The sequence below is a fragment of the Rhea americana genome, unplaced genomic scaffold (genome assembly GCF_003343005.1).
Source record: "Rhea americana isolate MKP2758 unplaced genomic scaffold, rheAme1 scaffold_0, whole genome shotgun sequence".
Classification (NCBI taxonomy): Eukaryota; Metazoa; Chordata; class Aves; order Rheiformes; family Rheidae; genus Rhea; species Rhea americana.
In genome coordinates, this window is record NW_028185037.1 from 12732820 (window position 1) to 12748591 (window position 15772).

The 15772-nt window shown below is 47.2% G+C and overlaps 1 protein-coding gene across 3 annotated transcripts in view; it reads left to right on the forward strand.

Annotated features, from left to right (window-relative positions):
• Nucleotides 1-10235, forward strand: part of ZHX2 (zinc fingers and homeoboxes 2) — a 42834-nt gene extending 32599 nt beyond the window's left edge. Inside the window, exons 2-4 of one of the 3 annotated variants that reach the window (XR_014896927.1) lie at nucleotides 1186-3877; nucleotides 7849-8137; nucleotides 9010-10235. Coding sequence is in view for 2 of the 3 variants with exons in the window: in XM_085313906.1 (XP_085170032.1) it covers nucleotides 1372-3873 (2502 nt within the window). In the remaining variant the exon portion in view is untranslated. Of the gene's footprint in view, nucleotides 1-1185; nucleotides 3878-7549; nucleotides 7820-7848; nucleotides 8138-9009 lie in introns of those variants that run through there. The other 2 variants (XM_085313906.1, XM_085314028.1) reach the window with 2 other exon arrangements.
• Nucleotides 10236-15772: the final 5537 nt, after the last annotated feature.

A 15772-nucleotide genomic window follows, 5' to 3' on the forward strand; every position in this document is an offset into this window, starting at 1 on the left:
TTTGGTTTTTCTGTTCTTTGGCTGGATTTGTTTGTTTGTTTTTAAGTTGACCTCACTTCCAGGCAATGCTGGACATATGCAACTCCTCTTGGTTTTGAGAGGAGTTCAGTTCCTCAGCATCTCTGAAGATCAACTGGTATTTCCAAGCATAAGACAGATTCAGAGATGTTTTTGTCCTTTTAACAATTTCTGGTTTTTTTGCAGGTGAAACTTAGTGTCATCAATTYTGATAGACAAAACAGTCATGACAAATTCCCACACACACACCTGATGAGCATGATTTGGTCCTAACACAACTTACGTACTTTCTGTTGTTTTGCTGACTGGTGTGGAGGTCGCATCTTCTTTAAAATGCTATTTTTACAAAATGCTTATATTTGGGAGCCTCCAAAAGTGCTTTAACATGTGAATTGTACTTAAAAACAGATTTTTTTTTTTTAATTTTGTAAGGAGTCAAGTACACAGAATAGGACTTGATGAAAATATCAGCAGGACAGAGAAAGGGAAAAGGAATCTGAAGGCTACCTTCATCAATATTCAGTGAAAAGCGATGCCTTTAGGAAACTTGTAGTAGGTCTGTAGACACCTGTCATRGCTGACTGGCATTTATCTCTTTGAACCCACCTCAAGTCAAGACAGCACTTTGAAACTGTTGATTTTTATTAACTCTTCTTTCTGACTCCTGTTTTACAACTAAGACAGGGCCCTATCGCTTTATTTAGAAATTGCCCAGCATTGATAGCCACAATCATTTAGTAGACATATTTAAAWGGTAGGTGACTGTGAGAAGTAATTAAATTTAATATAAATCACGTTCAATTCCAAATCTGCAGGCTTCAAAATAATAATTAATAGAAACWGCAGCTTCTAAGAAAAGATACAGTATTTATAGCAGTGTCTTTCTTTCACAACTAGATGTTTTGACTGTCTAGTAGGGATTAAAATCCCATGTCTGATGATCTTATTTGTTTCAAAGCCATTTTCTACCTGTGGTATGCTTTGTTGCAACTTATCCACTGCTTTTATTCTTTGTGGGCAGATTTTTGCCCCTTAAGTTTATTGGGGTGGGYGGAAGAGCTCAGCATTGTCCAGACTGGTGCTGTAAAAGCATGTCTTGAATTGCGACTTTGTGCTAAATACGTGCTTTAGAGATCGATGCCTAATGCCATGTGCTTTGTTTCACAGGTGTCATGGAGCCAACAGGTTTGCTGTTGAAGCTGATGGTCGCAGCCGGCGCTGAAATGCTTTATTAAACGAAGTAGAGTGTAATAATCCCGGGAGGTTGGAGTCATTTGCGAGAACTTCCCCGTTTATTGCTGCCTCTGCCAGAAAGTCACCATTTGGGACATTAGCGCACTGCAAACGGCTGCCATGGCTAGCAAAAGAAAGTCAACAACTCCGTGTATGGTGCGAACTTCTGAAGTAGTGGAGCAGGAAGCTGCTGAGGGCATAGAAGCTCCTAAAGAAAAGAGGACTGCCGCACCGCAGCAGGACGCTAAAAAAAGCTGGCCTGCAGAAAGCTCGGTAAAAGACTGTGAAGTCATTGAGGCAAAGCCCCCAGCTGAAAATCAATCTAAGAAACCCCAGGGTGGTTACGAATGTAAATACTGCCCTTACTCAACACAAAACTTAAATGAATTTACAGAGCATGTTGACACTCAGCATCCAAACGTCATTCTCAACCCCCTGTATGTCTGCGCTGAATGTAACTTCACAACCAAAAAATATGATTCTCTATCTGACCACAATACAAAATATCACCCAGGAGAGAGTAATTTTAAATTGAAATTAATAAAGCGCAATAATCAAACTGTTTTAGAGCAGTCTATCGAGACCACCACCAACAATGTCGCTGTCGCTAGCAGTGGGTTAGAAAATGCAGAGTGTGATGACTCGCTTCGTGGGGGGATTAGTGCGAGTAAAACCCCAGTGATGAAATTGGGAAAGCCTAAAGTGGAAACCAAGAAGGGTCCCAAAAAGCCAGAAGAGGGACTTATGGAAAACCACATGGACGGGACTCTCCCTCGCATCATAACTGAAGCTACTGAAGCTATTGCTTGTATAAATGGAGACCTTCTCCACGATGTGTTAGCTCACGTTATGCCCTCTGTACAGCTACCACCAAATATTAACCTTGTCCCCAAGGTCCCGGTACCTCTGAACAGTACCAAATATAACTCTGCACTGGACACTAATGCAACCATGATCAACTCCTTTAATAAATTTCCTTACCCAACACAAGCAGAGTTGTCATGGTTGACAGCAGCGTCAAAACATCCAGAGGAGCAAATTCGAATCTGGTTYGCTACTCAGCGTTTGAAGCATGGTATAAGTTGGTCTCCAGAAGAAGTGGAGGAGGCAAGAAAAAAGATGTTTAATGGTACTATCCAGGCAGTTCCCCAAACCATTACTGTGCTACCAGCTCCTTTGACAACTGCAAAAATGCCCCAGCCTATTATCCAGACAGCTTTGCCTTGTCAGATACTGGGCCAAACCGGTCTGGTTTTGACTCCTGTGTCAAATGGTTCAACAGTTTCTTGTTCACCAATTACACTTGCTGTTGCTCCTAATCAGGGGCAAAAGAGAACAATACAGACCTTGTCAAATATCCCGGAGGCCAAACGTCCACATGTTGTTCAGGTGCCCGAGATTCCTGCCAAGCTGACTGCTGCACCACTGACTCCAGCAAGTGAGCGAAAAAAGACAAAGGAGCAGATAGCAGAACTGAAGGCCAGTTTTATGGCAAGCCAGTTTCCTGATGATGCAGAAATCTATCGGCTGATAGAGATGACAGGTCTCTCCAGGAGYGAGATCAAGAAGTGGTTCAGTGACCACAGGTACAGAAGTCAACGGGGCGTTGTGCATGTGAATAATGACTCTTTAGCAAAAGATCAAATAGTGACTTCAGCTGGTCGACCTTGCCGTTCATTCCACCCATATGCAGATTTTACACCTCATAGATTTAAAGAGAAAACCCAGGAGCAGCTTAGAGTCCTTGAAGAGAGTTTCCTAAGATGCTCTTTTCCAACCCAAGGAGAACTGGACAGGCTTCGAGTGGAGACTAAACTGAGTAGGAGGGAGATTGATTCGTGGTTCTCCGAGCGGAGGAAGATAAGGGACAGTATGGAGCAAGCTGTTTTGGACTCGATGGGATCATACAGAAAAATTAAAGATCAAGGAACCCACAATGGTGCAATAAGCCAGGCAGAACTGCTGAACAGCTCTCAGCTACCTGGCTCTTTATCTGGGTCCTCTGCCACGTTTAATAAAAAAACCCAAGAGCAGATTCATCTACTGAAAAGCACATTTGCGAGAACCCAGTGGCCATCACCCCAGGAGTATGACCAGTTAGCATCTCAAACTGGGCTCTCAAGAACTGAAATTGTTCGCTGGTTCAAGGAAAACCGGTCATCACTAAGAACGGGGTCGCTTAAATGGATTGATCAGTACCAACAGCAGTATGTTGCTGATGGTTATAATGAGCAAAACCAGAAAAGGGGGTCAAAACACATTGAGAGCCCAAAGAATGGTAACSAGGTGTCTCGGCAGCATTACCAGGAGCATAAAAAACTAAATGAAGAGAACGGGGGGAAACTAGTTGTGAGATCAAAAAGAGACTGTGAACCACTGAAAGACTCTTTGTTGGTCAATCAGGCAGAGAGCACGGACAGGTTGGAGTGCAACAGCCACGACGGCCATGGCAGCGAGGAGAACGAGGAGCCGGCAGATGTGAACTGGGTGGAGGTGACAGTGGGCGAGGATGATGCTGCATCGGACTGTACGGATAGCTGGAGTCAAACAGCACCTGAAGGCCAGGCAGAACTGGCAGACTTTGATTCTGAAAGTATATCTGGAGACAATTCCCACGTATAGACAGGTAACGCTGCTGCTGCCCTGTTACTCTGAGCCTGCCTCAGTCTGGTTGTGCTCCCAGTATCCAGTAGCCCCTTTGCGGTGTCAGTCCCAGGAGCCCATCCTTGCCAGATGCTTGCGCCTGCTGGATGCTCAAACACAAGGGAGACCCATCCTGGTTGCAAATTTAAGTACCTGCTTGGCAGGGGAGCAGTTAGCACTGTTTGCTTTGTTTCTCATCCCCTTGTGGGTCAGGTTCTGGATAAGGCAGAACTTAACTGGAGTAAGTGATAAACCATGAACTTTTTGCCTTTAAATGACCAGTGCAATGTCTGCAGAGCTTGATGTAAAATATATTAGTTGAGCCATGCCAAGAAATAGTAGGTAATTCTGGTTAGTAATGTCCATCTTGCTGACAGATGACTGATCTCCTGTGAATAGGGGCTCTAGCTATTTGTGCACTCTGGGTCAAGCCTTTGCAGCATCCTGACTTGCTCAGAGAAGAAGGTTGCTGGGGGAAGGGCCCCGGACAAGGATGTTTCTTTATGCAACAACAAGCAAAAAAAAAAAAAAAAAAAGTGGGGACTGGAGGGGCTCATGCAAATGTGCTGTCTTCCTCCTGCAGGTGAGAACTCTCTCCAGCCTTGCTTTGTTCGGCTTGCTCACGGTAGAGGTTTAGGAAATGCCCCAGACGAAGCCGCATGGGTGTTTTAGCAGCTCTTCACAGGAGCCTGAATTTAAAAACAGGCTGCAGGGGTTTTCTGGAGGGGGTTTATGCAGTCTCTCAGAATGCAAGAGGATGTTGTATTTGGAGAGCTGAAGCCTGTTTCTGATCACGGTTAGGCAGGTGTAATTCCAGAGCAAGCACCATCGCTTTTTTTTGAATTATCTGTTGAATTGAGTTCACTGGAGCCTTTAATGTTTTATGCTTGCTATAACTGAGATCTAAATTTGTCTCTCCTACACTGGAGTCTGCTCAAGCTAGGAATTATCCAACAGAAAATGCCACACAATGTGTTAACAAACACAGACAACACTTACTTTAGAAATAATTAATAGTTCTCTGATATCTAATAAGCAAAAATACTGAAGTATATTATACTCTAACAAACACACACAAGCCACAACTGACAAGAGTTCCTCTGCACCTGCACTAAAGACTTTTAGTGTTGCAGCTTTGCAGTACTTGAGTTGAACCGTTAAATGTTGCGACAGTGCAGTTTTTCCTCGCAAGCCATCCTGGCTAGCCTAGAGCACTCCGATTTCTCCTTATCCAAAAGCTTCCTGAACGTTTTCTCCACGTTTAAAAGGGAAACGCTCCAGTGGTTTTATTTTTGAACTACAAGTTGTATAGACTTTAATTTTGAGAAATGTCACAGCGTCTGTACTGCAGAGTATTTTCAGACTGCTGTATGATATGATGCTTTGTCCTGCATTAAGCTCATGGAAGTTGGTAGCTACGAGCCTAAGGAACAGGGTGCATGTTACCTGAGCAGCAAACACGGAGCTTGAAGGAGGAAGGACATGGGAGTGACATCGAGAGGTGTCTTCTTCCGGCCTCATAGCATGCTGCTCTCTTTGGGGTGCCGTCACTGTTTCTGAAGCTACATCCGAAAGTAGTGCTAGGAATTGATCTGGCTTTTAAAAACAAATGAGCAACAAAAGAAAAACGCACTGTAGGATTCTCCTCCCCTCCCCCGGGGATTGTTATTCCAGATCAGTTCCCTGTTCCAGCTATGAATTTTTGTACTAACGTAATGGAGGAGARGCAGCATGCCATGGGCTAGGACTGGGAACGGGGTAGGAGGCTAGGAGAGAGTGAGATTACCTTATTAAACCATTATTTTTTGCAAATGCTTTGTACTGTGAAACCAAGCTCTGTTGCAAGCCTGTTCCAGCAGCATAAGTTTGGTGCCTGTGTTTTTAGTGCCAGTGAGCGGCGTAGGGTGTGCTGCGGTCAGAAGCTGCTGACTTGGAGCCCTAGCGCAGGCACCGGCCGTAAAGCTCCACTGCCGTGAGGTGTTTGAGCGTGCTCCGAAAGGAATTCTAATAAAAGCTTTGATCGGGGTTAAGCTTTCACCACTTCATCTTTTTGATGTGTTTTCAAATGGCTGATTTTAAAATACGCCTCCTGAGAAGAGATGCACTGGAGCGAGGCTTTCACGGTGTAGATTAAGGCTAGGGGGTCATTTTGCCTTCTGCTCTTCACCCCTTTCTTAGCACGCTGGCCTGGGGCCCTGACAGAAGTCCGTTATCAATTTTGTTTTCCCTTCCCTTTTCCTGGTGACTGCACTGGAGGCTCTGCAGCAGGCGTGTTGGAGCAAAAGCTCGGAGCTTTGTACCCTGCCGCCGATGGGAACCTTGGAAAAATCCCTGCTGCCAGCTCCGGGCAGTCTCAAGCAGGCATTAAACAGGCTGCCCATTCCCTCCAGCCTAAGCCATCGCTCTTGTTTTGGTGAAGCGTGGCCATCTTACCTAATTTTTAACCATAATTTCAATGTTAAGATAACCAGTGGTTATCTTAAATGAGAGCCTGTGGTAGGACTCAAAAGCAGAGGGACCTGAAGGAGAGCCTGTTTTTGCTGAGTTGGCAACTTGCCGTGTGTTGTATTCTCCCATAAAAGTGATTTTCCTAACATTGGAGTCCTCAGTGCTGTACAGGGGCTGTGTTGCTGTCCTGGCCTCAGATAAGAAGTACTACAAAGTCCTGAAGAGCCAACAGGGGACTTCTCCTCGTCTGGGCTTTGGTGCAGCTGTAGTCATTACGTGAAGCTGTTGTTGCYCGACTTGACATCATGCACAGATGTAGTCCTTTGATATCCATGGTGTTGCTGGCTTCTCAGCTTGATGTATGTACTTTAAAGAGAGCGTTATTCTCTGTTCAATTTTTGTCATTGGCTGAGTTCAGATGTAGCTTCTGTAAAACTTGAACCGTTCCAGAGCTTCTCAGGTCGCTCTTAGCCCAGGCATGTAGTTTTAGGAGTTTCTGAACTTATTAGGTAGTACTTTATTATAGCCTTACTGGACACGATGCCTTAGGAAATGGGACTTTTCAGAACTGATCTGTGTTCACCACATCCTGCTGCTGCTGAGGCTGGGGAGTTTTCCCACCGCCTGACCTTGATGAGAGCAGAATTTGCTCAACACTATGAAATACCAGCCATAGACTAATAAAAGTATCTGTTAGAGTCTGTTTCTGCCTGTTTGAAGTTATTGGTAAAATCAGGTTAACTCCACAGTGGGATCATGTTCCTTAAACAGTAAGCCTGCAAGAAGTGTCTCCGTAAGGTACCAAGGCCTTCAAGATGTGGCTGGCTCCTATAAGGTGCATTGAAGTCATCACTAAAAGCGCTCGTACCAAAGCTCCCCATCCTTCTCATCATGTCAATACCGTGTTGTAGCTCCATTTCCATCAATAGTAGTACTCCTGCCTTCYGGCAGCGTGACTCAAAATCAGGTCTGTTGTCACTGTTTGTGCAAGCCTGACAGTCAGAAATTGGTCCGAAATTAAACGCAGCAAATTGCAGCTCAGCACGAGAGTGGGAATGGCGAATGCCAGAGTGGTTGGCAGTTGCTGCTCGCTTTCTTCACAGCGCTGTCCCCCAGGGGAGTTTTCCCAAGATCAGTATTTCTTTAGAGCAGAGCTTTTTCTTCTCAGAAATGTACACTCCTTCCCGACATCAACTTTCTTTTTTAGAGTTGTTCCCATGACCTCCACCTTGGCCCAAAGGAAAAAAAAAAACACATCCGAGAGTTGCATGCAATAAAAAGTCCTCAAAAAGTTACTCCTTGCTCCTTACGTAAGTGTTGCACCAAGCATCAAAGGTTGTCTGGGCCTTCTTGGTGCCTTTGCTCCTTTTGGACCGCGGCAGGCGCTGAGATCACCCGTTTCTCACGTGGCCTAACACATTCCTCAGCGTCTGAAATTGGTAAGCGCTAACAGCTCCGGGCTTTCCCTCCCTTTCTGCCCAAGTTCTTGCTTTTCTTGTGGTTTAGGGTTTCATCCTTAGAGCCAGCTGTAGTGCCTCTTCCCGTTGCTGGCCTCCAGCCTGAAGCCGGCGTGGGATTTTCACGGGGTTGGCCGAGGCTGTTCCGCGGGCGTCGCGAAGCAGCGGCGGCGCCGTTTCCCCTAAAATCAGCGAGGCGCGTCGGAGCCCCAGCCTCTAAAGCAACGAAGCCATGTGGGGGAGGAAGCGACGCTCGGTACAGCAATTAGAAATTGCCGWTGAGCCGGGATGAAGGCGAAGGGGCGAGAAAAGCCTGCAGGGCCCGGAGGCTCTTTGCTGTACGTGTGCGCGCGAGCCCGTGCCCTTTCGCTTTGCTTTCCGAGCGGCGGATGCCGGAGCTCGCTGCTTCGCTGCGGGTAGCGGAGCAGCAACGTGAACGGGGGCCACGAAGCGCTTGGTTAGCTCGGGTTTCTGTAAGCCTTGGCGCGGGRGACGTCGCTCGTGCCGCTGCCGGCAGCTCCAGCGTGAGCTCGYGCTCCCCGCGACGGGGAGGAGCGCGCGGGGACGCGTCGCTGCTGCAGAGCCCTGGCCGCGTGTCCCCGTCTGAGCCGCGCGGAGGGCTGGGTGCGCGGGGAGGCGGGCGAGTATTCGGGGGGGGTTTTAATCGCCGGTCCCTGGGGCAGCCTTCCCGTTGGTGCCGGAATCACGGGAGAGCTCCYGAGTCGCTCTGCGCAGCACAGAGGCGTGTGATTTTTTTCCATTATCTTGAGGTTTGTTTAATTCATTTTTAAAACCACGCGAAAATACCGTATAGAGGATTTATGGTCGAAGAAGGACCTGTAGTCTTCTTGCCTTTAGCACTGTCTGTTCCTCCTCACAAAGTAGCTGCTTCCAGCCCRTGTGCATGAAACCATCTTTGAACAACCGTGAAGATTTGTGCAATTTATAGGGTCATAATGAACCAGCAGAGAGTCCGGGCTGGGCTGTGTATCCCTGTTAGAAATCTGTGGGGATGTATTAGTTGAGTGTTGTATGCAACAAAACATCTGGTGCCCTACTGCAGGGTCAAGCTGAGAAATGAGTAAGCTTCAAGGTATGGTTAAGAGAAAATTCAGCGCCGCTGCATGCGCARGGAAATGCTGTCAGTTGGCAGCTCAAGCAGTTGTTCAGCCTGTCTTTAAACGCGATGTTTCTTTTTTAATTTTTCCAGGGGTTCTGATCAGCTGCACTGTCCTGCCAATGAAGGGGAAACGCTGTTTGGAAATAGAAGAAAAATCTATTTTCCTGCCTGGGGTGAGATAGTGTGTTGCAACTCCCAAGTCTCAAACCACGCTCGCGGAGGCACAGCGAGAGATTCTCTTGTGGAGCATCATCATGGGACTGTTCATAGTGCCAAAGTCCTACTACTGCATTACAAAAAAAGAGAGAGAGAGAGAGAGAGAGAGAGAGAAAGGATCCTTGTATATAGGTTTCTCCTTTGCTTCCTCTCCCACCCACTTTCCTGCCCAGCCTCTTCCTGTACTGGAACAAATTTGTACAATGTGGAAATTTTGTTAACTTTTTAATGGGGGCAAGTTATTCTTGCATATCACACTGCTGCAAAATTTTTGGATTGGTTTGGGGGAGGGAGGTGTGTTTTGTGGGGAGAGGAGGCTTTTTTTGAAGTGTTTTCGGAAACGTTTGGAATCCCTTGGGTGCAGATCGGCGCCTGGTCCCAGGTTCCCACCCCAGCGAAGGGGTTGTTCTGGCTTAGTTGGGGGCGAGGGGATGTTTCGAGGCTTTTTGTTTTGTTTTATGGCCATCTGCTACCAGTTGAAGTATTTGAATCTCTGCTTTTCTGTGCTCCTATGAAGCAAGGCTTATCCAGCTCCTGTCCTTCACTTCTCACAAACCAGCACAGGCCATGGTTCTCTGAAAATCTTGCTAGAATGCCTTTTTTTTTTAGCACTTTTTGTTTAAACATGCAGTACAATCCCCAAAGGGGTTGCAGTGAGGAAATCAAGATGCTTCATGAGCTGAACTTGTTTGCGTTTCTTTGGTTGGTACAAAGATGGACAATATAAACAAAGTCTGCCCTCCAGCTTTAGGTATTGTAGCGCACAAAAGAGATTCCTGATTAACCCTTGCCACTAAATTTTTAGATCAGTTCTAGATTCCCGAGTGCACTTTTTTTCAAATAGTGCTAATTTTCTTTGTGTGGGGGTGTCTGTGTGTGCATGTATGAAGAAAAATGAGGCGCGTGTGTACGTGCGTGTACAAGGAAGCGCGGRTGAGACCTGGGTGACGTGTTACTCTGACTAGCTGTTTTTTGAAAACATGCCCATATTTCAGTACACTGCACAATTATAATGCTAGGGAGTTTGAATAAATCCAACTTTTCTAACTTGTTGCTCATTTGTTGTAACTCAATAAAACAAAGGCTAAACATTTTGGTAACCTTTTTCTCGTCTCTTTTTTTTTCTTAATTAAAAGCAGAAAGCAGCCCCCAGCGGCTCTGCATTGTGCACAAGAGTTCAGCGTCTTTATAGCTGCGATTAAGGTTTTAACTGGCTTTGCAGTAATCAGCTTGGCAAACGCTAACCAGATTAAAATGAACTCGGTGAACTACTGATTTTTTTTTCCTCCCCCCAGGTTAGAAGGTAGTTCCCCTCTCTAGGGGCTAGCTAGTAGCTGGGAACGRGGGACCTTGTTCCCCGCACATCTGTGGGCTCTCCGCAAGGTCTCCGGGGGGAGCGCGGCGGTTAGCGCAGGACCCGCAGGAGGAAGGGGGCCAAGGCAGCGGTGGGACTGGTGCAAAACCACAGCCTGGCGCGGTCGGGGAGCGGGCAAAGCTGGCGCAGGGGGCGCATACCCYGGTCTCGTTTCCTCTGGAGAGCTCGGCAAAAAGAGGAGCAGGATCCCAGTTTGGAACTGAGATCAAAGACAGGAGCTACACGTGTTGRACGTCAAAGCTTCAGCACTTGGTTGGATTTGGGGGGGGGTAACCTTTATTTTGGTTGCATTCGTAAAGTGAATGGATGACTCCTTCACTGAGACRCACTAATAAAAGAGTTATTTTTGCTCATCAGCTTCACAGCATTGACGTGTCGGAAGAGGTTTACAGTGGGTGGCAGAGAGCCCTTTCCAACTTAGGCTTTCTTGCAATAGCGTTGCCTCGTTCCTTGCTGTAGGGGAGCGAATCACCGTCGAGCGYGCACAGGGCTGCAGTCGTGCTCACCGCGCATCCTCGTCCAATAGCAAAAGCCAGGGGAGCAACCTCAGCTTTTGCGTTCACAAAAGCAGTCTGTGTAGGGGAGCATGTGCTTGAGTTACGCCGTTGATCACAAGTCTAATCATGCTTAATGCTTTGAGCTACAGGTCATACAGCCTAATCCTCCGTACGTGGAGCCTGTTCCCTGTGCAGTCACGTACGTGCATCCCTGCATGGTTTGTCAAAGCAGGACACGGTTTTTAACAACCACTTGGCAGCTTAATATTTCAGTTTGCATCTCTTCTTGCTTGGTGTGCATGTATGTATGTATGTCTGGAGCGCTGATCTACWTCACTTAACTAGCAACACTCCCAGGGATCTCCGTGGGAATTTGAGGAAGAACAAGGCACACCTGGGTTTCCGTACAGCACCCTGCACGGTCGGGTTATGGGTTGTGACTGGGGCTCTTTTAGATTGATGCAGTACCAGCAACACAATAGCAGTAGCCCTGGAGGTTGTTATTCCGTAGATGATAATGCTGAATCTCTCCCAGAACAAACTGGCTTGCAGAAGAATGCTATGGGCTTTGCCAGCATCTTCWGTAGAAGTTGGCAGTACGGCAACAAAGAATAGGTCTGTGTAGGCAGGTTATGGTAAGATACCGAGCCCTCCAGTGCAAGGCTTCATCAGGGAAAAAAACCAACCCAGTTTCCCTTTTTTAGCTTAAAGCACCCCAGTTCTCCGCAAAGATGGCTTTAGGGTGGATGCCTGAACAAGCTTTCGGCATTGCAGGCAGGCTTTGCCTGTGGTTAACAGCGGTGCAGCACGTGTGTGGGATCCCAAGCGGCGCGGCACAGTCGGTCTGTGAACATTGCTTGTACGCTGCCGCGGTTGGGGAAGYGTCTGCGTGCAGCGTCACGCCGCGTGCTGGCGAAAGGCGCCCGCCGGCACGCGGTTTTGCCRTTCGTGGGCTTGTCTCACGCAGTGCAGGAGCCGGCCGCGCTCTCCGCTCTTCGCGAGCAGCGTCCCCCAGCCAGCTAAGCCTTGGAAGTGAGGCAGTTGCTTGGGACATCCTTCCTCCAGTGGCCGCAGAGCTGCTCCTTGGCTTCGCTGACACCACAGGCTGGTCCTCAGCACCCAAATTTACTGATATTCGGGGTTCGATCGACATCTTTCACAACAGATTCTTTTAAAATAACTAGTTTCTAAATTTTTTTAATCGGAAGAAATCTAGTTAACACACATACACAAAACAGTTTTTGCACATGTGCATCACAGTGCTTAGAAAAAAMCCAACACTTGGAAGCTAGGAACCGCTTGAGTTAGAGTTAGGCGGCCTGTACTTCCTTAATTTGCTCCACTTGTATGCTGTCAAGAGGATGGCTTTTCATTATATACAGATGCTATTTTTCCTGCCTTGTTCCTAAGATGAGAGGATGGATGCTGTTCAGAAAGTGAGCAGCTGTTAGCTTCTTACTGCAGAGTTCTTCAGGCTCTGCTTTGAAAATAGATTTATTCTTTTTTTCTTTTCCCCCAGGTTTTTCTGTAGCTCATGCTGCTGCAGCTCAGCACCCTGCCAATATTAAACAGTCAGTTCCCAGAATAACTTGCAATAGGGTGTCTGGATATTGTCGTGTCTCRTAGATGGGAAGCTGGACCAAAGAAACCTGAAGGTCCTACTAATTCAAGAGCACAGGTGAAGCTAGCCAAGCACCACGTGGGATTTTTTTCAGTGTGGTTAGCATTTTCTAACTTTTTCTTCATGTACAAAACAGCATTACCCTAACCYCAACAGCAGGTCATGCACTCACCTTGCCCACAAAACAAATCCCAATGGGTTCACATCAAGCACCCAGAGGAACATGTAATTTAAGGCTCAGCCACCCCACGTTCGAGGCTGCACTGCTGTTATTACCTTCCCAGACCCATGTAGAGGGTGGGAAGACTAAAATCCACCCTTGTCCTTCTTGGCATTTCTTCTCTGAGTGTGGACCATGGCGCTCCTTTGCACTCTCGCTCTAGGTGGGCCCAGGAGGAGCAGAAATACTTGATTTCCATCTTCTGTATCTGGTAACAGCAAGCGTGGCGACCACCTGATGAGGTTCAAAGTGACGGTCTGGGGTGAGGGACTCCAACCAGCATTTGCCCAGGGACCGCAGMCTCTCGGGAGGCCGGTGAGCCTGATGGCCCTCCCACAGCGGTGCTGCTGGGTGCCAGGTTTTGTGCTCAGCCTCTCCTCATGCTCGAGGGAGGTCATGGCTCATCCGGGCAGACAGCTGAGCCCCACTGGCTTGGGAGGAACATGTCAAACACGGCCATGGCGGTGGTGCCCAGGGCTGCCCCGTTTACCAGGTTACCATGTCATGAGCACCCCGAGGGCTGATATCTCCTACTCTCAGGCATTTGGCTTTGCCGGTGCAGTGGCTCTCTCACAGCTCTCTGGCGGTGGGATTTGCTTTTTTTTTTTTTTTTTTTTTTTAAATGAGGAAACAGAAATGTTAGTCTCCATAAAGTGTTAGAATATACTATTGCTAGGGGTGACTTACTTATAATTTGGCCAAATTTGGTGCATTTTCCTAAGGAGGGTGAAAAGCAGAGGTGACATAGGCCATTTCCTTGCTAAAGTCCTTTCCCCCCAAAAGGGGGTGGGGGGATTGGGAGTTTCCAGAGCTTTCCAAAAGCAGGGGCACCGTTTCCAACCTCAACCCTCCGTCACTGGCCTTTGGGAATCGCCTTTAACACAACGTTTTGCAACTGCATTTCATCATTGAAACTTCCCTGGTCATCTTCCAGCCCTTGCACACCCTTCGCTAGTGAAAAGACTCGTTCCCAAATCACGCTGGGTATAAGAAGGGGAAATGGTTGTTAATTAATGACCAAGGTACATGAGGTACCGCTCCRGGAAGGCAGCTCGACGTCTTGATAGCAAGGGAAGAGCGCAGCGGAGAACTGTGAACCCTCGTGGTTTTTTAATCATATCCTGAAGAGAGAAACCAAAGCAAAAGGGATGACTTCCACCATCGTTCAATCGCTAACTAACAGAAATCTGCTAGAAATGAGGTCGGCGGCTCTGGAGCATAATTCTGAAAATATTCAAAAAACAGCAGGAGGCTGGAACGTTTTAAGAGAAGGTGCAGAAAACACAAGATACGCACCAAAGGAAYGGAAAAGTAGCATAAAAACCTGAGGGCAGGTTTCTAGGAGGCTGGGCAGCTGAAGCATGTCSTGATCGGCTTAGCGCCAGCTCGGGCGATGGTGGAGGCAGGCGCCAAGCGACTGGGGGTGTTTGTCAGACCCGATCACAAAACGGACATTTGGATCGCAGCTGGCAGAAGCAGAGGTTTTTCATGGTCACTTCTCTGACCGTGCTCCAAAATGGTCATTTTAATCATGTTATAATTTTTAAAATTTAACTGTACTTTGAAAGCCACATAGCAAGCCAACTGGTTGGGGCAGAAGAAATAGGGTATCTATCTGTGAAACTTCTTTGGTACACAAAACCATCCCTTCCTTACTCTTTCTCTTACGTCTTTAAAGTCTATACAACCCCAGTGCAACATATCAGGTGAAAATTTAGTGTTGCAGTTTTAATTWAAAAAAAAACATTACTGCACATCTGTGGGGTAGTTAAAGGAATAATACCACTAACCCAAGTTTGTGAATACAGAAGCGCCAAGATGTCTGTGATTTTTCGGAAGACTGCAGAACAAATGGGCTAGATACAGAGCYAGGGTTCAAGTCTACCTTGTTTTGAAGTCTGAGACAAAGCTTTGTATTTGAATTGTATATTTGTTTATATTTTATATATAGTACCAAATAGTCATTATCGCTGTTTTGCCCGCATTTCTTAGTCTTCTACACAAGGCATTTTGCCTTCCAAGAGGTGGAGACGCACGGGGCAGGAAGGAGCAGGCGGGGACTGTGAACCCTTGCAGGCTGAAGCAGARCCCCGGGTTGTCCTGCAGACATGCATCCCACCAGCCCCACCAGGACCTCRCCTGGTCTCCAGCTTAACCCTCCAGCTGAAGCTTTCACCTTTGTGCTTTACTTGCCTGCATCTATCTCCCTCCACCTTTATATCTCTCTCGGATTTATGGCACCCGTCCTTGCTCTCAGCAGCCCCACGGGAGGTGCTGGGTGCTGAGCGCTTCTCCGAGACGGGCCCCCAGATGCAGCCAGTCTGACATTTCTGGGTTTTTTATTACTGCTGAGGGGAGATTTCTCCTCCCTTTAAAACAGGAGCTCACAGGGTGCCTCTGGGTGAGTTATAACGCACTGGTCTGCATACGTGATTCAATCCCTCTCCGTATTGAGAGCAGCGCTGTCTCCTCAGCTCCGAGCGACAGAGCTGCTCAGCCTCTTTGACCCGTCTGAACTGCTCATGGGATGGCACTGATATCAAAATGGACTTTGTCACATRGTGGCACTTAATATACATCTAAATGTTCAAAATCTAAATGCATCTAAATGTTCAAATCTGAAATATTTTGCTTTCTTTTTTCAAGGGCTCATCCTCTAATCCCAGCGGACCCCCTGTCTCGATGCTGGTGCAGCCAGCTAGGGCTGATGATTAACGATTATGCAGTTCTCCGGCAACTTGGAAACACTTGACTTTGCCTCGTACCTCAATATGCTCCCAAGACAACCATTAAGTAGAGGAGTCATGGCTTATTGCCTAACTGTTAAGCCTTTTCCTAAAACGATCTTCCCCAGTGCCTATTAATTGCTTTCACGCAAATTCAGGTTTATTTGAATGTCCTCKGACAGTCTGTTGTCTGCAACT